Genomic DNA, 25,225 nt, shown 5'->3' with positions numbered 1-25,225 from the left:
AAATCGGCGAGTGATGCCCCCTTGGCCCCGCCATGCAGAGCCAGCGCCTTGGTTGGCAGTCAACAGTAGGAGTCTTGGGGCACATGCTATGCTGATGTTTATGGAAGTGAAACATTTACATCCCAAGGATCCTAAAACCCCAAACCAAGGAGCTGGTCAAGCCAGAGCAGTCTGACCCTCACAGACCCAGATATAGTCTCTGAAACTGTCCATCATCTAGTGGAGAAAAAAAATGCAGATACCATTGGGTAAAGAGCAAAGTCTTCCTTTGTCCCAGAAAAGATAGAGCTAGTTCAGGATCATGATTATATTCCCATTATGAAGTACAATCAACGTAAGCGCTCAGTAAACGTTACTCATCCCCGCAATGAGTCAGCAAGGTGCTGTGCATTTGTTCTGGACCTGCCAATGGTCCTCGGTGTCCACTGGGGCACCAGGATGCATTTGGTCAGTGAGTGACCTCTGCGGAAAGCGGAGCTTTCTTGTGTCCAAGATCAGGACAGGATCTAGCAGTGTCTTTCTCAAAGACACGGTCCTTCATGGTCTTTCTCAAGTGCACCGTCTCTCAAAACCACCTAATGACTCAGATTCTGTGAGGACGGGCCCCAGGAATATGCATGTGTAACAGGTTTCCGGGTGATGCTGAGTAAGGAAGGTGACCCTATCCACTTGAAGGAAGTTGGAAGCTAAAGCAGGAATAAGAGTAACGTTTACTGAGCACTTACGATGTGCCAGGTTCAGGGGTTCTCGTGAAAAGTGCTGGTCATGGGGTCTGCTTAGCCAGAGAGCATCTCAGCACGTGGTCCCCCTAAACGTGGGCAGGAACGCTGACCCCATGCAACGCATTTGGCCCCATCTTCTCACAACTTGTGGCAAAATGCTCAAAACCACATGGTCTGTTCGGCCAAATCATATACTCCCTTAGCTGCTCTCCTCTGAATGGGAAATTCAACCCCTAAGTAGCTGATGTTCTGTGCAGGGTTCTTTCCAGCCTCCTCTCAGGTGGGGGAGGCCTCAGGAATTCTCCGCTGTGGAAGGTGCTAGAGGATGAATGCAGACAATAATGAAGTGGGAGGAAGCCCAGAGGCTGCCTGTGGCACAGCGGTGCTCCCCGGGGCCTGCCGGCTCTCCAGCCCCCCACACACGCGAATCTGCATTCGCCCTCCAAACCTCCGTGCGTGCGGGACCCTGGAGTCTGTGCCATCGCCCTCCTTTTTTACAGAAACGTTTGGTCAGTTGCCGCAGGGCTTTCGGATCAACATCCTGTACCTCTAATAGTCAGTGACCTTAAATGTACTTAAATTCCTCCCCAGTGTTGCCTTGAAACGTACCGTTCCAGTAAAAACGACTGTCAGGAGATACAGGCAAATTGATCTGCTTATCCAAACACTCCTACTGGTTTTTGTGCCCTGAAAACCCATCAGGCCTTAGTGTAACATACAGCCAGTTATCCTTACATAAACAAAACCCTAACTCCAGACAGTGGTTTAGGTGGATGAGAGATGAGAGATGGAGAGCAACGTCAGCCGTAGAGACGCTTACTTTGTTGGGAGACACCGCGTAGTGGTCCATGCGTTGGCCCCGTTTGGATCCAGGTGGTAAAGACCATTTCAGGGGGCTTCCGCAGGGCCTCGGCTGGTCCCTTCATGGTCTGTGCCCGTTTATCCCAAATGGGCTCAGCCTCTGCCCTCCCCCCTGCCACCAGAGGGTCCTCCTGGAACCCCACTGACTGGGTTCCCCTCTCATTTAAAAATCTTCCGAGTCTTGGGAATTCCCTAGCGGTCCAGTGGTTAGGACTCGGCGCTTTCACTGCGGCGGCCTGGGTTCGATCCCTGGTCGGGGAACTAAGATCCCGCAAGCCGCACAGCGCAGCCAAAAGAACCCAAAAATCTTGCATGTCTTACCTCCTCTTTTCCAGTAGGGTGAGTCTCCATGCTCTTTGAGGGTCAATGGTGTATCTTCACCCTCCATCCAGCGAGTGGGTGTCCTGCCTCTGCTCACCATTCCCCTCCCAGGACAGGGCGCCCACTACAAACGTGCGGGCAGCTCATTGCACCCACGGCCCACCCTCCGGAAGCAGGTACCTCCCCAGCCTGAGTGGAAGTCTGCCTTCTGGTGGATGTCGTGTTCTGACCCGACTCCGGGCCCTCTGCGGCCCCACGAGCAAGTGTTGTCTAGCTCCCCTGCACTTATCTTGGCGGGGGGTGGGAAAGCTGACCTCCCAGAGCTGCCCCCCGCCACCAGGGCCCTCAGCTTATTTCTGCTCAGTATATCTGAACGCTGCATTGTCGACAGGCCTCCGCTGCTGGAGAGGGCAGATGTGGACCCGAGGGGCATGGGGCCTTCCCCTCCATGTCACCAAATCTTGGGCTTCTGACCTGTCCTCCTCCCATGGACACTCACTGCTCTGCAGGCCAACCTTCCCCTCCTCCCAGCCCTGGTGCCTCCCGCTCAGAGGACAGCGGTCGCAGCCCTCTCCTCCCAGCGCACTGGCTCTCAGTTTGTTCCTTTTCCTGTTGGGGCTCAAGGCAGACACCAGGTAGAGTCTCCAGGAAGCAGATTCTGAGATGCGGTCCAAGAGGGAGGATGTGTATTGGGGACGCCTCTTAAGATTGATGCCTGTGGAAGGGAGGGGCAGAAGCAGGAGTTAGAAGAAGTTGAGCTTTGATGTGAACCCAGTGACAACTACCATTGACCTCCCGGGGGCCCTGCACCTACAATATGGCCCTTCGAGTTGTCCTGAGGTCCATATGACTGAGCCTTTCATCTTGTGCAGGGACCAGACTCTGGACGGGGCCCCAGGAAGAGCCGAGCCTTGGGCGAGGTGGTTCTGGGCAGCTGAGGTCTAAAGACCCTTCATTGAGGGGGATCTGGGTGGCACAGCCCAGGGTCCACCATCTGTGGGCCAGTGCAGAGGCGAGCAGGGATGTCCTCGACGTTATTCTGCTATTAAGACGGGCTGAGATTGCCTTTGCTTTCTGGAGGCTGCACACACCTCTGACTCACAGTGAACTTATTGTTGGCGAGAACCACTGCGCCCCATCTGGGGCTTGTCCGCTGGGTTTTGGGGCTGCAGTGCAGGACTCCACATTTGCCTGGTCATGTTTCATCTTGTTAGATTTGGCTCCTTGCTCTGGGCTGGGGAGATCTAGCTTGGATCCTGACCCCCTCCCAAGATCCAGGCCCTGCATCTGCCAGCTCCTGGTCTTCCGCAGTTTCTCTCAGCAGCCCCGCTGCCTTCATCATGGTCTGTGGCACGGCCCTCTCCTGGCAGCACGGCCCCAGGTGGACAGACCACTGTATGCCAAGACCCACACACTCAGGGTGAGCTCTAAGTCAATTCGGCAGGGTAGCCAGGTGGCTAAGGGCTGGGCTCGAATCTGGGTTGTCTGTTGACTTGTTGGGTGGCCTTGGATGTGCCTCGGTTTCCTTACCTGGAAAACTGGCATAACAGCCGTTCTGACCACCCAGGATTGTGTGAGGCTGAATGGAGGTCTGATTTAGGTAACCGCAGGGAGGAGGGGGCAGGGGACAGGACCGGCTCGGAGCCCACCCTATGAGCCCTGCTGTGGCCTGAACTGCCCTCAACAGTTGTCCCAGTGGTTTCACGCATGAGGTGGGGGCCGTCCCCTCTGCTTGCTGCTTTGCATGTGAGGTGGTCCCCTGAGGGACACGGCTCATAAGGGCCTGCCAGGGGATGCTGTATTTGCTGTCTAACTCTCTGCTGTCCTCACTGGCAAGGTGGATACAGCCTGGGGTTTGGAATTCAAAGGCTGATCTTCAAGACCTGAGATAAAAGGTATAAACTTCCAGCTACAAGATAAACAGATCTCAGGGATAAAATGTACAGTATGGGAATACAGTCAATGATATCGTAAAAACTTTGTATGGTGACAGATGGTAACTAGACTTATCGTGGTGATCATTTTGTGATGTATAGAAATATTGAACCACTATGTTGTACACCTGGTACTAACATAGTGTTGTAGGTCAGTTATACTTCAATTCAAAAAAAAAAAGAAAAGAACCTAAACTGATCACTTATCACTGTGTGACCTCGAGTCTCCCCTGCAGTCTGGGGTTCCTTCTTTGTAGAATTCCTACCTGAGACTTGTTGAGAAGATTAAACAAGGTCACGTATGTGTGTGAGTTGACTAGGGCAGCCATAACAAAGTACCACACAGGGGGCAGCTGAAACAACAGAAGTTAATTTCCTTAAAGTTCTGGAGGCTGGAAGTCCAAGATCAAGGTGCTGACAAGGGTGCTTTCTCCTGAGGCCTCTCAGATGGCCACCTTCTCCCTGTGTTCACATTCGAATCCAAACTTCCTCTTCTTATGACACCAGTCCTATTGGATTAGAACCCACCCTAAGGCCCTCACTTTAATGTAATTATCTCTTTAAAGACCCTGTCTCCAAATACAGTCAGATTTTGAGGTAATTGGGGTTAGGGCTTCAATGTATGAATTTGTGTGTGAGGGGGACACAATTCAGCCTATAACAGTATGTGAAACTGCTTTGCCAACCATAAAACGGGTCTTGGGGTACTGGGCCTGACTCTGCCCACAGAAGAGGGTCTCTGTATGGTAAGGGTCCTGGCAGGCTGATTCTATTTGTGCCAGAGTTGTTCTTCCCGTCCCTGGAAGGGGCTGGGAGCTGGCTCCTCTGCCTGCATCTCTCAGGGAACCAGCCCAGGCCCTGTGGGCTCTTTGTCATGGGTGTGGCCTCAGCGTCATCCGAATTGCCTATCCACTTGGCCATGGCCTTTAGGTTGCAAACCTCATTTCTCACGGAGTTTCTTGAGCCAAGCTGGCAGGCAACCCCCCTGGAATTGGCCTCTGTAGGGGTCAGGCAGGTGTGGTCAGGTAATAGAACAGTGAGGGCCAGGTGGAGAGGGGCCTGACACAGGACACCCCCAACCTTGAGGTGGGTGGCTGCAGCCACAGGAGCAAACCCCACGGTGCTGAGCCCGAGAAGCAGTTTTTGGTAAGAGAGTGAGTGAATGTGGACGGGAAAAGGTCCCTCTGGGATGCGGGGCTTGGGGTCAGATGAGCACACCTTTATGGGGCCTGCCCTGAGCCTGCTGTCCTCCGAAGCTTGTGGTCTTCAGGTGTGATGAGGGTTAATATAGAGGCATACAGGGAGGGCAGGGGGTCAGGGAGGGCTTCCAGGAGGGGACAGAGCCTGAATGGAGATGGGTAGGGTAAGAGTTGGCTGAGTGAAAGAAGGGGGGATGGCATGCCAGGGAGGACAAAGTGACAGGGTAAATGGCAAGATGGAGCGTGGTGGGAGGTGACAACAGGGAGGTGGGTGGGAACCGTGGAGGATGGGGAGCTAGGAAAGGGTTTCCAGAGGCCAGGTGACAGGGCCAGATTTGTGGTTTAGGGAGCGCCCTCTGGTGGCACCTCGAGGAGACTGCAGGGAAACAGGGCAGATGCTGGCCGACTAGCAGGGCCCTGGCTGTGGGAATCAGGACTACGGGACCAGGGCTGGGATGCAGGCAGGACTTGCCTGACGTGGGAGCTGATCAGCTGTGGAGAGTAAGGGAGGGAAAATGTGGGTTCTGTGGCGATTTGCCCCTGGGGGTTCTGGGTCAGGGGACCGGGAACTTAGTGGTGCTGGTCACCAAGATGGAGCGAGAAGGGGTTGGATAGCGATGGTCTCCATAGTGGATGGATTGAAATGGTGTGTCCTGAGGTGTTCCATGGGCTATGAGGATGTGTGTCCATGCAAGTGGGGCACGTATGTTGGGGTTCAAGAGGAAGCTTTGAGGTGATGCCACATTGGGGTGGAGCAGAGCATGGGACAGTGACATGGGGGCAGACTGGGTGGTCCTCGTGGGGAGGGAGATCACTGTCAAAGCCCTCAGGCTTGGTTCAGGCTCAGAGTCCTGGGGGTGGAGGGGAAGGTGAGATCAGGTCCCAAAGCAAAGCTCAGATAGAACTGGGGCTCATGGGCTGGTGCGGGAGGGGGTCCCAGGGTTAAGGGGAGAAGGGCTGATGTGGTGGCATCCCCCGGCTGAAACAGATGGGTTGCTTAGTTATGTTCAGAGGTGGGCATGGGCTGGCGGTGTCCTGAAGACCCCTCCATTCCATCATGACATGATTTCCTGAAAGCACTTAGCACTTGTTTTCCCAAAGGACTCTAAATTAAGGATTTCACGGCTTGGCCAAGCCACAGAGCCAGACACGTAGCGTGGCAAAAGCTGCTGTAGGAGCAGCCCCCAGGCCTGGTGGAGCAGGGCCAAGTCAGTTGCTCTTCCCCATCAGGGAGCGGGCCTCTCCTGGGGAGCAGATCCGTCCCCAAGGCTGGGAGTGAGTTTCCCATCCTGGACTCTCCACGAGAGCTCAGCTGAGGAGGGTGGGGGGGAGATGATGAGGGATGTCGCTGAGATGATGCCCCCAAATAAACCCAGTCCTGCCCCATCCTGATGAAGGCTGCTGAGGCCACCCTTACTTCTTAAGCAGTTTGAAGACCAGCCCTGCCACTCCCAAAATCTCTGCCCCTGGGCCAGTCCTTCCAGCAGGGTCACAGAAGGGATGTACTTCTCCTGCCAAGCCTGTCTCTGGGCGGAGTCATCCCGTAGCCCTTACAGCCTTGTTCACCCATCACTGTGCACCACCATGGTCAGGGGTGGGGGTGGTGGTGGGCGGTGGTGTGATGCCACCCACAAAACAGGAGACATAGATATGATACTCAGGAGACGGGGATCCTAAGGGGGACCCCATATGGGAGCAGAGTGCCTGACACCGAGATTCCCTGGAACTGCGGGTGCCTGGAGATGAATGGGGTTTAGAATTCCATCTGAAAAGGCCCGGAGCCCTCTTTCCTTGTCTCTGCCTGCCTTCTTCGTTGTTTTTGGCCAGGTTTTAATTTTGGGAAGCCATTTACAGCCCATTAAAAGATCAAATGTCTGGAGATGATGAATCAAGGCATTTAAAAATGTTTTCCAATTCATAGCTCATTTCCCTATAGAAAGCTCTGACCCAGAGGTGGCTGGACTCTGCCTGTTCCAGATCGCCAGGGGCAGATCTCAGGGTGGAGCATTGTCCTTGGATTGGACAGCAGTTCATCCTGAAGAGACTCATGCTGAACGCCCGAGGTGGTGCTGAAGCTCCCTGGTAGAGATGGAGGAGGGGTCCAGGCCCAGTTTCCCTGAGTAACTAGCAGAGGCAGTGGTTTGTATTGTACAGGTGGGACCCTACTGGCCGCCTGGGCAGGAAGGCTGGATTCCCTTCCCAGCTCGGCCTCTGATTTGAGCCATGGTCAGTGAGGTTTCATCTCTCAGTACTTCTTTTCCCATCTGCAAAATAGGAAGGACAGTCCTTACACTTGTATGAACATGGTGGGGTTTCAGTAGCCAGCTAATCAATCATGACACCTTGGGGCAGGTAGTGCCACATGGATCTGCTCAGTTAGTCCTCACAATAACCTTGAGAGGTAGAATTTTTTTATTTAACTGAGGCTCAGAGAGGGAACATCACTTTGCTCAAGTCACACAGCACACTGGTGGCAGAACCAGGTCTCCTGATGCCTTTGGGGAGAGGGATCAACTTTTGATTACTTTTTCATGTTCTTTCATGGTATTTTTGACTGTGCCAATATATTTTCCTAGAAAATTGTCCAATTGTCAAGATTTTGAAAAATGTTGATGTAAGATCAGACATAATATTTATTTACAATTTCTAATCTCTGTATGGATTTTTTTCTTGTTCTTAATGTCTTCTTATGTCTTTTGTTTGTTTCTCATTAAAAATTGTCTAGGTTTTGTCTATTTGATTTTTTTAAACCTGTGTTTGATTTTGTTGATTCACTTTCGAAAGTAATCTATTTCATTAATTTCTTTTTTCTTTAAATTTTATTTATTTTTGGCTGCGTTGTGTCTTCGTTGCTGCGCGCGGGCTTTCTCTAGTTGTGGCGAGTGGGGGCTACTCTTGGTTGCGGTGCACGGGCTTCTCATTGCGGTGGCTTCTCTTGTTGTGGAGCACGGGCTCTAGGTGTGTGGGCTTCAGTAGTTGCAGCACGTGGGCTCAGTAGTTGTGGCTTGAGGGCTCTAGAGCACAGGCTCAGAAGTTGTGGTACACGGGCTTAGTTGCTCCACGGCATGTGGGATCTTCCCCGACCAGGGAGCGCACCCGTGTCCCCTGTGTTGGGGGGTGGATTCTTAACCACTGCACCACCAGGGAAGCCCTATTTCATTAATTTCTGCTTCCATCTTTGTTAATTCCTTTCTTCTCCTTTCTAATTCCATTGTCTTCTAATTATTGTGTTTTCTGTTGCTACTTTCTTGCTTTTCTAGCATTCTGTTGGGTTAATCCAATTTTCTTTGTTTAACTTCTTTCTTTCATGGTTTGTCAGTTTTATGTCCTCTTCCTACGCTTCCTAGTATTTATCTTAAAATTAAAAAATTTTTAAAAATTTAATTGCATATTTATCTACTGAACTTAAAGTTGCACAGTTTCTATAGCCTTTCCTTAAACAAGACAAAAATCTCAGCAAATATTAGTTCCTGCTGCCCCCTCTTTGCCATTGTCCATATTGAGATCACCTTGGATTTTAGATCTAGGCTGTTCTTAAATCTTATTATTGTTTATTTGTTTGTAACTGCTCCTCATATTTAATATACTCCTCCTATGCGCTCCTATGTCCGTTAGTTTGTTGGAATACATCCTCTAGTAATTCTTTCAGAAAAGGTGACTGGTAAACTTTCTGAGTTCTTGTGCATCTGAAAATGTCTTTATTTTGCCTTCACCTTTGAAGAAGAGTTTGTTCAGGTATAGAATTCTGGGTTCTAAATATTTCCCCTCAACACTTTGAAGCAGTTGTGTCACTATATTCTTGATTCTGATACTGCTCGTAAGAAATCTAATTTCAGTTTATTGTAGGTGATTTGTTTTTTCTTTTCTTTCTTCAGTGTTTAGTATTTTCTCTTCATTCTGAGTGTTCTGAAATTTCACGGAAATATGTCTGTCTTTGTTCATCTTGCTTAGCACTCAGTGGGCCCTTTTGAATTAAGAATTCATGTCTTTTACAAATATCATAGGATATCACTTATGTGTGGAATCTGAAAACATGATACAAATGAACTTATTTACAAAACAGAAATAGACTGACAGACGTAGAAAACAAACTTATGGTTGCCAAAGGGGAAAGGTGGGGGGAGGGATAAATTAGGAATCTGGGATTAATAGATATACACTACAATATATAAAATAGATAAACAACAAGGACCTACTGTATAGCACAGGGAACTATACTTAGTATCTTGTAATAACCTATAATGGAAGAGAATCTGAAAAAGAATATGTATATATAACTGAATCACTTTGCTATACACCTGAAACATTGTAAATCAACTATATCTCAATTAAAAAATAAAAAATAAACATTATTCACACACACGCAAAAGAATTCATGTCTTTCTTCAGCTCTGGGAAATATTCTCTATTATTGCTTCAAGTCTATACTTCCCTGTGCTCTCTCTGATCTCCCCTTCCAGGGCTACAAATTCCATGTATGCTGGAATTTGGTCTGTCCTCCAGGTACCTCACCTTTTCTCACACATTCTCCATCTCTATGTCCCTTTGCAGTATATCCTTGGAAAGTTCACGGCTCAGATTTCCAGCTCATCAGCTCATTCCTTAGCTTTGTCTATTCTGTGTTTTCAGCCCATCTGTTGAGCCTTTTTATTTTCACAGTCATACATTTCATTTCTAACATATCTAATTTTTTGATTTCATAATATTTCTTATGAGTGAAAAATTCTATCTCTTTAAGGACTTTAATTGTGCTTGAAAAAACTGTCTCCATTATTTGCTTCATTAATTGTTTTTTCTTGAAGTGTGATTTATTATCTGTTGAGTCAGTGCCTTTCTTTCAGGGTATTGGCCTTTTTTCTTAAAGAATTTGAAATTCTTGGCATTTGGGATTTTCCATTAGCTTGTCTCTGCTTCTCTGTTCACTGCTGCTTTGCCTCTTGGAGGGTTGGTGGTATAGGATAAAGAATGTGCAAGAATTCAGTTGTCTGACCTTGAGAGGGTCCCTGTTTCTTCTGGAGGTCATCAGCCTTTGAGGCACCCATTCTGACCACAGCTGCCACAAAACAAGTGAGTTCAATGCCTGATTCTTGACACCAGCAGGGATAGGGATCCTGGTCCTACCTGTCTGGCTCCTTCTACCATGGTCCTTTGACAGTCACCTCTGTTGCTCCTATGTTGCACCCACCTTGAGCCCCAGTCTTCCCTGTGTGTTTTGGACTGTGCTTCCTCCTTCAATTTATTCCCATGTGCTTTTAGTCTCTCAAGGATTCCTCAAAATATCTGGCCCACTGCTTTTTGTTTTCCAATACTGTTAGGGACTTATTTATTTGTATTTTCTGCTTTATTGAGCTCCGATTGACAAATTTAAAATGTGTTTATTCAGCTTGTACAACTTGATTTTTTTGGTTTAAAACATGATGATTTAATTGCATATACATCGTGAAATGATTACCATGGATTATTAACACATCTATCATCTCACATAGCTACCTTTTTTATGTGTGTGGTAAGAACATTTAAGATCTATTCTCTTAGCAAATTTCAAGTATACAATATGGTATTATGAACTATAATCACTATGTACAGATCTAACCTGTACATTAGATCCCCAAAACTTATTCATCTTGTAACTGGAAGTTTGTATCCTTTGACCAACATCTCCCCATCTCTCCCATTCCCCCTCCCCTGGCAACCACTATTCTACTCTCTGGTTCTATGAGTTTGACATTTTCAGACTCTACTTATAAGTGAGATCATACAGATTTGTCTTTCTCTGTCTGACTTACTCACTGAGCATAATGTCCTCTAGGTTCATCCATGTTGTCACAAATGGTAGGATTACCTTCTTTTTTATGGTTGAATAATTGTATTCCATTGTACATATACATTACATTTTCTTTATCCATTTATCTGTAGATGGACAGTTAGGTTGTTTCCATCTTGGCTGTTGTAAATAGTGCTGCAATGAATGTGGAGGTGCAGATATCTCTTCGGGATACTGATTTTGTTTCCTTTGGATAGATACCCAGAAGTGAGATTCCTGGATCATATGGTAGTTCTATTTTTAATTTTTTGAGGAACCTACCATAATGACTGCACCAATTTACATTCCTACCAACACTGTACCAGGGTTCCCTTTTCTCCACACCTTCAACAACTCTTGTTGTCTCATGTCTTTTTGATAATAGCCATCCTAACAAGTGTGAGGTGATATCTTATTTTGATTTGCATTTCCCTGATGATTAGTGATATTGAGCACCTTTTCATATACCTGTCGGCCATCTAGATGTATTCTTTGGAAAAATGTCTATTCATATTTTTTGGCCATTTTTATTGGATTATTATTATTATTTTTTTGCTATTGAGTTTTATGAGTTCCTTATATATTTTGGATATCAATCCTTATCAGATAAATAGTTTGCAAAAATCCCAAAGCTCCCACAAAGGCATTTTTGTTCGAGAATGGCTGCCAAATTATTGTTACTGAAGGGTATTGAGTAAGGGACCTTCTCTCCCACCATCTTGCCGATGTCACAGTGGGGACTTATTTTTAGATTTTCAATATCTAGGATCTGGAGATGGGAGGGGGCGGTGTCTGCCATCTTGATCCAATCACCATATTGTTTGCACATGTCCCCTCTTCCCCCCTGCAGGCCCCAGCTCAGGCCTCCTCAGCTCTTACACACTGCACCAGAGGGGCTTTTCTAAAATCAGACCCATCTGAGTCATTCCCCACCGCGCCCACCCCCCAGTCCTTCAGTGGCTCCCCACCAATATCATAAGACCCACCTCTGGCAGGTTCCCCGCCTCTTCCTTTCTCCTGGCTACTCCCCTTCCTCCAGCCTTCAGGCCGCGCCTAGTTGCACGCTGGTCCCTGGGCGGCTGCAGTCCGTCTCACCAACGTGCCCTTGCTCACCCTGCTCTCTCCTCTGTGAACTGTCCCCCCCTCATTGCCCCCACACTTTGGGTCTGCTGACTCTGACCTTTCAGTTCTCAGCGGATTGGCCTTTCTTAGGACCTGGGTTGGGGGCCCTGCTGGGTTCCCATAGTTCCCTGTGCTCATCCTGTGCTTGTTCCTATGACCCAGTGTTCCCGTGTGTTCTCTTCATCTCGCCGAGCGTCTTCCCCTCCAGAGTGGGATTTCCTGGCAGGGGGACAGCCTTTATCACTGATTTCGCACGGAGTGTTTGAAGACTGAAGTGATGCTGGGGCTTGATGGCTAGGGGGTGTGGGTACTCTCCCTTCCCCTTAGACCAGTACGCAGGGTCTCAGTGGGCCCCTTACCCAGGAGCACCATCCCTCAGGCTTGTGGAGGGGCCCCTCCTCGGCCCGCACGGCCTTTTGATCCACAGTCGGCACCTCAGGAACAGGCAGGACTGACCTGACTGTTGCTCTCCCCACAGGCACTGGTGCCATCACACGGTGACACGGACGGTGTCCTGCCAGGTGCAGAACGGCTCAGAGACAGTGGTCCAGCGCGTGTACCAGAGCTGCCGGTGGCCCGGGCCCTGCGCCAACCTCGTGAGGTAAAGGCCGCGGGGCTGACCAGCTCTGCCTTGCCTTTCTGTTCCCTTGGATGAATCCAACCCTCGCACAGCTGCTGGGATAGGGGGGTTGACTCTCGGAAACAGAGTCGGACACGCATTTATGGAGCACCTTTTGTGTACGGGGCATGGGGGGTGTGCGTGCGCAAAGATGAAAGGGACATGCTCCCCACACGGAAGAGTCCTCACAATCCAGTGGGTATTTGATGAGCAGAAGGGCCAGGTGAGGCCCCCTCACACACCACCCACAAGCCCCGCCTCTCAAGACCCGCCCCTCATAGGCCCGCCCCCTCTCAAGCCCTGCCCCCTCATAGGCCCGCCCCCACAGCCCCGCCCACCTCAAGCCCGGCCCCTTTCACAGTCTTGCTCCTCTCGCCAGTGCCTTCCTCTCCCAGCCCTCAGCAGCTCTTGGGCATTCACAGGGAGAGCTCTGAATGAATGACCAGACCTTCTGGGTCTCTGAGACCCCACCTTGCAGTGCCTCATTGTCCTCTCCCCCTCCAGGCCCTGCTGCAGCTCCAGGGACTGGCTTCCCTTATGCCCTCACCCCCAAACCTCTCCAGCCCTGCGTTTCTGCCTCAAAGACCCTTCCTCATCTCTGCCTGGGATCACCCTCCTCAAACTCCAAATCCCTTTCCCTTCTGTGTTAAGAGAGCACTTTGTGCCCTCCGCTGAAAGGACTTACTGCATGAGGTCTGTATTAGGCAAGGTTCTCCAGAAAAACAGAACCAATAGAATAAGTGTGTGTGTGTGTGTGTGTGTGTGTGTGTGTGTGGTGGATATATATATATAGGAGATGGAGAGATTTTTAAGGAATTGGCTCATGTGGTGGTAGAGGTTGGCGCATCCAAAAGCTGCAGGATAGGCTAATGGGCCGGAGACCCAGAGAAGAACTGATGTTGCAGAAGGAATCAGAAGGCAATCAGCTGACAGAATGTACTCTTCCTCAGGGGAAGTCAGTCTTTTTCTGAAAGCCTTCACCTGATTGGATGAGGCCCACCATATTATGGAGGGTAATCTGCTTTACTCAAAGTTTACCACCTCGATATTAATCTCATCTGAAGAAATACTTTCATGGCAACATCCATTTGCATTTGACCAAATATCTGGGTACTGTCGCTCAACCAAGTTGACACATAAAATTAACCATCAGAGGGTCATCATGAGTTGGATATGTTTTCATCACCAGAGATGGAGAATAAGCCCATGAGTCAGGGCCTGTGCCCACACAGTGCTGCCCCCTATAGGGCTCACCATGGAGCTGACACCAGAATCAGCCTGCAGCATGAATTAGTGGGACCCACAAATGTGGCAGAGAGTCTGGTCCTCGGCCAGAATTATTATTGTTTGTTTTTATTATGAAGATAGTGATATATACTCACTGCAGAAAAAATTCAAACATTCGGTAATAACTGAATAAGGTAAAAAATGGGCATTCTTCCTCTCCCAATGTCACCTCCATAATCCCATTATTAATATGTCATTCCAGACTGTTTTCTCCACTTATATGTATATATGTAAATATATTTTCTTTTTCTTTTTTTAATTTATGTTTTATTGAAGTATAGTTGAATTACAATGTTGTGTTAATTACTGCTCTACAGCAAAGTGACTCAGTTATACATATATATACATTCTTTTCATATTCTTTTCCATTATGGTTTATCACAGGATATTGAATATAGTTCCCTGTGCTATACAGTAGGACCTTGTTGTTTATTCATTCTATATATACCAGTTTGCATCTGCTAATCCCAAGCTCCCAATCCCCTCCCCACCACCCTTGGCAACCACCAGTCTCTTCTCTATGTCCCTGATTATAAATGTATCTTCTTAAACAAATACTAAATGATGTTATTTTGTTCTACAACTTGCTTTTCCCCCAGAAAAATATTTTGAAATATATTCCCATAGAGCCACCTCATTTTTAACAGCTGTGTAGTATTCCACTGTAGAAAAGTATCATCATTTATTTCCCATGTCCTCAATTGATGGATATTTAAGTGGTTTCCTAGTTTAGCCATTCCAGACCATGCTTCAATTGCATCATTATATATATTTTAATACTTTTACAAGTGTTTTTAAAAAAATATTTATTTATTTATTTGGTTGCACTGGTTCTTAGTTGCGGCAGACAGGCTCCTTAGTTGCAGCTTGTGGGCTCCTCAGTTGTGGCATGCATGTGGGATCTAGTTCCCTGACCAGGGATTGAACCCAGACCCCCTGCATTGGGAGCGTGGAGTCTTAACCACTGGACCACAAAGGAAGTCCCTACAAGTGTTTTTTTTTTTTTTCCAACTTTTTTGGGGGAACAATTTTAGATTTATGTAAGTGTTGCAAAAAATAGTAAACAGAGTTTCTGCATAACTTTTCCGTTCACCCAGCTTCCCTGTCTTAGTCCGTTAGGGCTGCTATATCAAACCACCATAGACTGGGTGACTTAAACAACAAACATTTATTTCTCACAGTTCTGGAGGCTGAGAAGTCCAAGATCAAGGTGCTGGCAGATTCACTGTCTGGAGAGAGCTCTTTTCTTGGTTCACAGACAGCCCTCTTCTCAATGTATCTTCACATGGCAGAGGAGATGAGGGAGTTCCCTGGGGTCTCTTTTATAAGGGCACTAATCCCATTCATGAGGGCTCCACCCTCATGACCTAATCACCTCCCAAAGTCCCCACCTCCAAATATCATTACACTGGGGGTTAGGTTTTAACATATGAATTTAGTGGGGTGACACAAATATTGAGTCTATAGCATACCCCTAAGATTAATATCTTCTGGGATTTCCCTGGCAGTCCAGTGGTTGGGACTTCGCCTTCCAATGCAGGGGGTGCGGGTTCGATCCCCGGTTGGGGAGCTAAGATCCCACATGCCTTGCAGCCAAAAAACCAAAACATAAAACAGAAGCAATATTGTAACAAATTCAATAAAGACTTTAAAAATGGTCCACATCAAAAAAAATCTTAAAAAAAAGATTAGTATCTTCTATAACCATAGTACAATTATCCAAGCCAGGAAATTAACAACAATGCAATACTATAAACTAAGACCTTATTCAAATTTTACCAACTGTCCCACTAATATCATTTTTCTGTTTTTTTTCCCCATTTTTCATTTAAGTTGTCATATCTCCTTAGTCTCCTCTAATCTGGGGCCATTTCTTAGTCTTACTTTGTCTTTCACGACCTTAACACTTGTGAAAGTACTGGCTAGTTATTTGATGGAGGTTATGCATTTTTGGCAAGGAGACTGTAAAAGGCATGTTGTACCTTTCTCAGGGCATCATATTAAGAGGTACATCAATCAATACTGGTGATGTTAACTTTGATCACTTGATTAAGGTGGTGTCTGCCAGGTTTCTCCACTGTTGTGTAATTATTTCTCCCTTTTTCATTTATAAGTATCTCGCAGGGAGATATCTGAGTCTAGACAAACGTCCTGTTCCTCATCCTACTTTCACCCAGTAATTTTAGCATCCATTGGTGATTCTTGCTTGCCATAATTATTATTATGATGTTGGCCAAATAGTGATTTTCTATTTTCATCATTTTTTAGTAGTAGAGGTTCTTAAGTTTGGGTCCGCATGGTACACAAGTGTTTTTATATACTCATTCTTCAGGAGGAATGGCTAAGTAAATGGATACATCCATTAAAAATTGAAGGCAAAGGACTGCTTTTATTTTATTTTATTTTATTTTAAATTTATTTATTTATTTATATTTTATTTTTGGCTGCGTTGGGTCTTCGTTGCTACGTGCGGGCTTTCTCTAGTTGTGGCGAGTGGGGGCTACTCTTCCTTGCAGTGTGCAGGCCTCTCATTGCGGTGGCTTCTCTTGTTGCAGAGCACGGGCTCTAGGCGCGCGGGCTCAGTAGTTGTGGCGCACAGAGTTAGTTGCTCCACGGCATGTGGGATCTTCCCGGACCTGGGATCGAACCCATGTCCCCTGCATTGGCAGGCGGATTGTTAATCACTGTGCCATCAGGGAAGTCCCTAAAGGACTGCTTTTAAATGCTGTGCTAGAGGGATGGCCATTGGATCCATAATGAAGAAAAGATGCTGACCCCCTTTCCTTTTCAGCAGAGAGCACAGAGACCCGCCCCCCGCCTTTCCCTCCCTCCCTCATGTCCCAGGAGCCGAATTCCAAGAACCTCCTGCCTTTCTCATCGGCAGGGAGCATCAGATGACCAGGTCACCACCTCCTGATCCTGGGAGCATCTTCTGAGAAGAAGGGTCTTTGGAGGCTGGTCTGTAAGTGGACCTGACAGTGTGGCTCCTGCTCAGTGTTGGAGTGGCTGCCCTGCCCTTCAAACAGCGAAGCTGCTCGTTGGTCCCAGAATTCAGACCACCGAGAAGCAAGGCTCTGCCTGTCTCACAATTCCGACCCCACCAGTCTCGCTTTTTGCAAGTGGGGAGCCAAGCTTGGAAGTGGCTCTTTACAAGACATGGGATTTGACTTCAGCAAACTCATATTGTCTTTGGAGTTGAGGCACACGAAGAGTTTATGCCTCGACTTTAGCCACAGTCCCATGTGTTGGGTGCACCCCACAGTCAGCTCCCAAGGTGGAAGCAAAAAAGAGCACGTACGCATGTGCGCACACACACACGTGCCATTGTATTGTATTTGGGTTTAGAGAATGAACTGTCAGGATTCCCTTTACTGAAAAACCTTGGAAGGAAGGGAACAGTGGGCTGGCTTTCTTAATGTCAAAATTACAGCTTGAGGTTTTTATATTTTCTAAATACAGTAAGGCACCTTTAAGAAAAGCCAAACGAGCTAAGTACTGAATTACTGACCTCAACTGAAAAAATGTTAAATGATCATTAATTTTCACAATTGCCCTTTACTTTATGACTTAAGAAATTACAGGAATAATGTTTCAGAAGCATCAGGGTCTTGTCTTTGGGGTGGGTGTTTACAGGCCTTTCAGGGAGGCCTCTCCCTCTCCTTGGCATCAGGAGCTGAGAACAGAATGTTCAATCAGAGCGGACGTGCGTTTGTCACGAGCCTTCCCTCTGCCTTCAAAACTTAGCCAGCAGGAACTTTGTTAAGGAAAACTTAATTCCCATTCTTTCAAGGAATTCTGTATTTCTGATGTAATTGTCATTTCTACTTCTGTTATTGTTATTTGTTAAGGAAGGAGGGGTTACCCCACTTTTCTTCCTCACCAGTAACTCATATCTGAGTTAGAACTGGGGTGTACCCCCTTTGTGGTCTCCAGCTGCTGGCTGGGCAGGAGGGTGGCGGGTTGCTGCCTGGTGACCTGGGGTATCACGTGCATGCTGCTTTCAGGTCCCAGTTCTGCTGGTTTCACATACGATGCATTGTTTTTGTAGCAGCCACCTCACTTGTGTCCCCACGTCCCTCCTGTCCCCCTCCAGTTCCTTCTGGCAGATCATGGCACGACCCTACTCCAAATCTTCCAGAAGCTTCCATCTCACCTAAAAGTCCACACCTCTCTCTGCGGCCAACCAAGGTCTCATGTGACATGGACCCTGTTCTCTTCCTGACCCCATGGCCTTTCATGGGCTGCCTCGCTCCTTGGGCTCCGGTCACACGGACCTTGCTGGCCTGGAGGCTGCATCCCTCCTCGGAGCTTCACATTTGCTTGTCCTTTTGCCTTGACTGCTTTCACCCCGAGCAGCTGGAAAAGCTGGATCTCCTTACGTGATTCAGTTCTCTGCTCCAGCGTCTGTCTTACCTCAGCCCCCATAATTCTCCAGCCTTTATCCCGCTTAATCTTTTTTTTTTAAATTTATTTATTTTATTTATTTTTAGCTGCGTTGAGTCTTTGTTGCTGCACATGGGCTTCCCCTAGTTGCGGCGAGTGGGGGCCACTCCTCGTTGCGGTGCACGGGCCTCTCATTGCGGGAGCTTCTCCCGTGGCAAAGCCCGGGCTCCAGGCGCACGGGCCTAGTAGTTGTGGCACGTGGGCTCAGCAGTTGTGGCACGCGGGCTCAGTAGTTGTGGCATGCGGGATCTAGAGCACAGGCTCCACGGCATTTGGGATCTTCCCGGACCAGGGCTCGAACCCGTGTCCCCTGCATTGGCAGGCAGATTCTCAACCACCGCACCACCAGGGAAGCCCTATCCCGCTTAATCTTATTCTTAGCATTTGTCACTCTCTGACCCACAGTGTTCATCCTGTGGTCAGCCTGGTCATCGTCTGCCTGGCCCTCTAGCCTGGGGGCTGGGGGAGGGTGGGGGCTATCTTACTCCCTTCTGTACCCCCAGTGCCTAGCATTCAGGGGCTCAAGAAACCTTGAAAAAGCCTTACCGAATTGATGGTTCTATGTCGGGAGGGTGAAATGAGATCAAAGTTGTCAGAACACTTTGAAATCGGGCACAGCGAGTGCGTGATGGTGAGCTGTGAGCACAGATCTTTATGGAGCAAAGTTCTTGTCTTCTAAACCGGTCTGCAAACTTGCGATGAGGAGATGGAGGCTCAGAGAGGCAAAATGACTTGCCCAAGGTCACAAGGAGAGTCACAGGGACTGGGTTGGGTTTGATGCTGGCCCATCAAGCAGGCCCCATTGGGATGCTCCTGAGGTTTCAAGGCCCAGCTCCCTTTTGCCCCAAATGAACATTTGTAGACCTCCTCCTGTATACGGGCCCCGAGGCTCCCAGGAGAGTGCGGGTGAGAACACGGACCAGTTCCTGACTTGGAGAGATGACCGTGGGGCTGGGGAGGGGAACACTAGTCAGAGCACCACAGTAACAAGTGCACAGTTATGTCTGTCCCTGGTGCTGTGTGGAGACTGAGTGGGGCCCAGACCCGCGGGGAGAGCTTTCCTGAGCTGGGGCATCCTGTGAGGGGAGTTTTCCGAGGTAAGAAAGAGCTCCAGGGACTGCCCTGGTGGTCAAGTGGTTAAGACTCCGCACTTCCAACGCAGGGGCAGGGGGCATGTGTTTGATCCCTGGTCGGGGAACTAAGATCCCACGTGCCGCGTGGTGCGGCCAAAAAATAAAGACAAAGCTCCAGACTGTATAGCCCTGTCTCAGTGAGATTATTGTTTCTTAGCCTAATTTTTTAAAGCATACTTTTACAGTTTTCTTAAGAGTCTGCATGCTGCAAAAGTCTGTGTGCTGGGCTGATTACCCAGAGCAGAGCCTCAGGGTGGGAGGAGCTTGGGAGGTCCCTGGGAGCCCTTTGAGGCAGAGACTGTGTCTTATGCATGTTTTCCCGTGTCTCACGATACCTTGGGCTGAAAACAATAGATGACATTGCTGAAAGAGGCTTCGATAACAGGAGCCTATTAATCTCACAACAATCTGGAAGAGGTGCTTCCGTTTGGGCCGATGATATGCTCAAGATCTCGGCCTCCTTTATCTTCCTCTCTGCCAGCCCCTGTGTGTCTGCCACATGGTTCCTCAAGATTACAGAAGGGCGGCAGCAGCTCCAGGCATCACATCTCATATAACAGTGTCCCAAAAAAGGAGGAAAGGGGATTTGGCACCGTTTTTTCCTGTCAGAGAGGATTGTCTTTTCCAGAGCCTTCAGCTGATTCCCCTGATGTTTCATTGGCCCGGATTTGTCCTCTCAGCCTGGGTTTCCCCACCTCTAAAATGGGAATGATAGAGCGCTCCATAAGAGGTTGTTGGAGGATGGTTTGAAGTTCAGTGGGGGAAGTCCTGCACAGACCCTGGCTTGTAAGAAGTGCTCTGGGAATGCAACCTGAGGCCGGGCCATGGCTCAGCTAAGAACAAAAACAGACTCACAGATACAGAGAACAGACTTGTGGTTGCCAACGGGGAAGGGGAGTAGGGGAGGGCAGGAATGGGAGTTTGGGATTAGCAGAGGCAAACTATTATATATAGGATGGATAAACAACAAGGTCCTACTGTATAGCACAGGGAACTATATTCAATATCCTGTGACAAACCATAATGGAGAAGAATATGAAAAAGAATATATATATGTATAACTGATTCATTTTACTATACAGCAGAAATTAACACAACATTGTAAATCAACTATACTTCAATAAAATTTAAAAAAATAAATAAAGAAGCAGATCCCAGGAAAACCACCCCAAGGCAGCTCCCAGCAGGTAGTTCGGGCCTGGGCGTGCTCTGAGCTTGCATTTCTCACTCTGAGGTTAGGGTGGCAAAACCCAGCTGAACCCCCATAGCCACCTTGTGCTGTATTCTCTTGTTTATAATCCTGGCTACTCAGCTGTGTCTTGCCATATTTCAATCCGTTGTTCCCTTCATTTCTGGAAACATTTTGGATGCTTTTATTTGTGTTCACACAGAATTCTGCACAGAAAACAAGATGGCTCATGACTGTGGTGTGATCGGTGGCAGATTGCCTCTCCTAATTCTCCATTTCATCCTCCATCTTACCATCCCTTTGATCTCTAGGACATGAACAGATCCTAGATTTCTTACCTTTTTTCTTTTTTAAAAAATTGAGACATAATTGACACACAACATTGTGTAAGTTTGAGTTGTACAAGTTGATACATTTATATATTACAATCTAATTGCTGCAGTAGCCTTAGCTAACACCTTATCACGTCACATCAGTATCTAGATTTCTGGTCATGACGACACAAGAAAGAGAAAGAGGGAGGGCGACTCATTCTCACGAGAGCTGGTGCAAATTTGTCAAGATCCCTGTGAATGTTTTGGTTGGGGCTGATATAGTTTAGCTTGTGCACAATGTCCCCCAAATGTGTCATCTAAGATGATGTGATCGTGTTTGAACAGATATTTGTCCACATTTCACTGGAAAAGGAAGAGGCTGTTCTCACCATCGCATACTAAAGACACCCAGGCTCCCCCCACTGCTTTTCTCCTCCCTTATTTCCTTCTTCATTTCTGACTCTTGGAGGAGTTTTCCTTTTGGCCCTGGGAATAATTCACCTGCACTCTCTTTCTCTCTGTGGCATTTTGTTTACTTTGTTCTATGCATCTCACGCCTCCTTGCCATCCTTATAGCCTGTTATGGGGGTTGGGGGATATACAGTAAGGTGGGCTTCAGAGTCAGAAAGACCAGCTGTGTGACTTTGAGCAAGTTACTTGCCCTCTCTGAGCCTTATTTCTAAAACGGAGGCAATGCCTGTCTTGTAGGGCGGTTGTTAGGATTCCAGGAGAGAAAGTGCTAGTTCGTGCTGTGTGCGTGATGTGTTTTGGGACATGCTAATGACAGTTATTTGTTAACTGTTATTTTCCCTTGGCCAGTGAATTCCTTCTTTGCCTTGGAGGTCCAGCTGCACCCTCCCAGCAGAAGTGATAAGTCCTTCAGTTATATTCCCCCAGAATCTTATTTGTCCTCTCCTAGAGCACAGCTGGACTTGTTTTAGTTAATTGTCTGCCTGGCCATCTCTCCTCTTGCTGGAGTCTGTCCCTCGAGGGCAGGCGGTGTCTGCTGTTCACCCTGAGATCCTCTGGGGGTTTTGTGTCTGCCTGGAGAAGGTTATCATGAACTTGGTAAAGTTTTGCCCACATCCCTCTCCTTTCTGCTTCCTGCCTCCCACTCCCCCACGGGCTGGGGTGCTTCCACCCTATAAGGAAGGGTTTCCCTCAGCTGGATCCCTTCACCAGAGGTGTGACACACCTCAGGGGAATTCATCTTTAACTGAAGACTCCTGGACCAGGCTTCACCAGGTCCTGTGTAGAATTGTGGGCAGTCTGACCAGAAAAGAATAAACATGACAAGGAAGCTTGTAGAACCCTAAACGTCCTGTCTTCTTCTGGCCGTGTTTGGAAACGGGGCTCCATCCCAGTTCCCTCGTGTGGCTGTGACAGTGTGACCAGAAGGGAGGACATGGGGCCCCAGCCTAGTTGTCAGGAGAGCGTGGCTGAGCCCCGGTGGAGAAGGGTTGGAATGTCCGGGTTTAACCTGGCTGTTGTCTCGGGCAGTGAGCCTGCTGGTGGGAAGGGCTGGTCGGTGGGCGGGGCCAGGAAGTGCTCTGGGTGGCATGTGATTGGGCGCCGCCTGGGGAGGGGAGGGGCTGCTCTCTGACCCGTGTATCTGGAGCCTGTGGTCCAGTCAGGAGCACTGTCTTCATCGCTGGTTGTTTGCTGGCCTCCTCCTCCCTTCTCCCCAATTTGGGTGCTGAGTCTGGGCCCGGATCCTAGTCCGTCCCTCTCCCCCGACTCCATTCACTCACCGTGAGCTCGATCTGGAGTCGAACTTAATAAATGGATGCTGGTGGGCCTGCCCAATCCCCTGGACACGGCTGTCCACGGGCGTCCCCTCCTTGGAGTCCAGGAGATATTAAGACCTTCTCCTGGGGCACACAGGCTGTGCCGTGTTCCCACCCCTAGGATCAGCAATGGCCTCGTCACTCTCTTAGAGGTGCACTTAGCTTTGCCTAGAAATAGGTAACATGATTTGGGCTGCTCGGAAGACCCCTGTCCCTGGATATCCCTTCCCAGGAGGCCTGGAATGTCTTGTTTGTTCACTCATTCATTCATTCATTCACTCATTCATTCATGTTTGCCTGGAGGCCGGCTGCATGCCAGGCCCTGGCCAAAAGAGAGCACATGGCTATCTGTCTCTCTTCAAAGAGATGACTCTCCAGGAGCGAGGAAGGATGGTTTGAATGGTGGCTGGGGTCCAAGTTAAGCCAGGCACTTCATCCTGACAGGGGGCTTGGGAAGGCTCCTGGGACGAGGTGACATCTGAGCTGAGGCAGGGTCTCGCAGCAAAGAAACAGAACAGCTGGTGGCCACGATGAGAGGGGCTCAGGGGCTCCAGACCCCTGCATGGGGCTGGGTGATGACAGATGGGGGGACACATGAAGCAGGGGTGGGGGGACCACAGGCCCAATGCACTCAGCTGAGGAGTTGGGGCTTAGCTGGCCCTTCCCTTCGATTCTGCAGCATCTAGTCCAGGAGCCTTCAGTTAAATAGAATTATCTCCCCACCCTTCCTGCCAAGACAACTGGCTGAGGGACTGCTTTCTCCTTTGATGGGAGCACCTTGGGCAGCGAGAGCCCAAAGCAGGAGGGAAGAGGCAGAAAGGAGCGTGAGCTGGGTGAGAAGCCCTCTACCCATCACATCTGTGCCTGGGGAGTGTCCTGCTGGCTCAGAGCTCTGGGTTTTCTCGGAGGAGCAGGCTGGCCACGCTCTACCACCTGAGGAGCCGTAGGAGATGGAGCCGGACTCAGGCATGATGGGGGCCTACCTGCACCCCCTCCCCTACCCCGCAGAACAGAGTGCCTGGGTCCTAGGGCCCTTCTACCCAGGCAGAGGGGACCCTTTAGGGAGGCCACTCTGGCCCTCCTTCAGCCATGCCCATCCTCATGGGGCAAGGAGTCCCTGAGGCCAGGGGGATGTGTCCATCTGGAGCCTATGCCCCGCTTCTAGACCATTCTCTGGGTACCTGGCTAAACAGCCCTGAGTGGCTTCCAGGCCTGCTCTGGCCTCTTCCTTGAATCTGGGGGACGGTGCCTGTGGTGGGTGCACCCCAAGCCTTAAGAGGAGGGTGAGGGGTGGCTATTTGTGGGAGTGAGGAGCATGGATGGAGCTGGGACGTGCAGGCTGGGTCCACACACCAAGTGTGGGATGGAGCTGAGGGTAGGAAGAGAAAGGGGTGGGGATTGGGGTCTCACTTGTTTCATTTGTAAAAATGATGCGTTGTATGAAGTTATTGGGGGGATTCAGTGCTGGGGCGATAGCATGTGTAGGCCAGTGTCTTGCTGGTGATATGCTCTTGGTACGTTGGCTACGACTCCCAGAGAAGAGGTATAAATATCAAGTGACTCATGAGGGGACACAGAGCTGGTTTGCTGCCGAGTGGTTGGGGCACCTGCACCAGCGTCCTCCTGCTGCCCATCCTGCTCAGTGTGAAGTCTGGGCTGGGGCCACCACAGGGATAAGGGGTTTCTGCAATTCTGCAGAATTAGATTTGGGGATCAGCGGGGCCATAATCCTTGGTGGCGCCTCTCTTTGCTGAGTGCTATGAAGTCAGCACATTATCTCATTACACCCCGATGACATTTTTATGACAAAGCTGTGCAAGTGGGGGAAGGGAGGGTGTGGTTGTGAAAACATGAGTGTAACAGAATCTGGGCACACTGAAGCCGATTTGGAATGCACTAGAGGACTGGCATGTGTCCCCAGTCCCTCCCTGTGCCCCCACCCACTCCCCCAGGAGCTCCACGTAGGCCTCTTTGTGTTTGTTCATCCACTCAAGCGTCTCAACAAATATTTATTAAGGGCCTACTTTGTGCCCGGGGGGGAATATGATGGTGAATAAGACCAAATCCTCTCTCTGATGGAGTTTCTATTCACGTAAATATGAAAACAAGAAAAAAATATTCCCTCCTAACGAGTTCAGGAAATTAAAATAGGGTAATGACTGAGTATAAATCCGGGCTACTTTAGAGGACATGGGAGAGAGATTCTTTGAAGAGATGACGTTGATGCTCAGTCATGAATGGTGAGAAAGAGCCTCCGTGTGAAGATGGGGTGGAGATAGTTGGTGCAAAGGCCCTGAGGCAGCGAGGTCCCAGATGAAGGAACAGAGAGAAAGGTCTGTGTCCAGAAGCAGAGCAGGTGAGGAGGATACAGAGGCAGAGACTGATCTCAACAAGCCTCAGTTTGGAATTTATTGTAAGAGTACTGGGACGTCATTGAAGGTTTTAAGTACTGATGATAAATGTCTTGATTTAGGTTTTAAAAAAAAATTAA

The 25,225-nt window shown here is 48.8% G+C and overlaps 1 protein-coding gene across 2 annotated transcripts in view; it reads left to right on the top strand.

Moving 5' to 3' along the window:
• Nucleotides 1–25,225, top strand: part of COL26A1 (collagen type XXVI alpha 1 chain) — a 175,374-nt gene that overhangs the window by 30,701 nt on the left and 119,448 nt on the right. For both annotated transcript variants that reach the window (XM_061208184.1, XM_061208183.1), the window contains exon 2: nucleotides 12,441–12,563. In XM_061208184.1, the coding sequence (XP_061064167.1) occupies nucleotides 12,441–12,563 (123 nt within the window). The remainder of the gene's footprint in view (nucleotides 1–12,440; nucleotides 12,564–25,225) is intronic.

This window comes from Eubalaena glacialis, chromosome 13 (genome assembly GCF_028564815.1).
Source record: "Eubalaena glacialis isolate mEubGla1 chromosome 13, mEubGla1.1.hap2.+ XY, whole genome shotgun sequence".
Lineage (NCBI taxonomy): Eukaryota > Metazoa > Chordata > Mammalia > Artiodactyla > Balaenidae > Eubalaena > Eubalaena glacialis.
The sequence above is the reverse complement of the archived record's forward strand: the minus strand, read 5'-3'. Positions and strand labels throughout refer to the sequence as shown.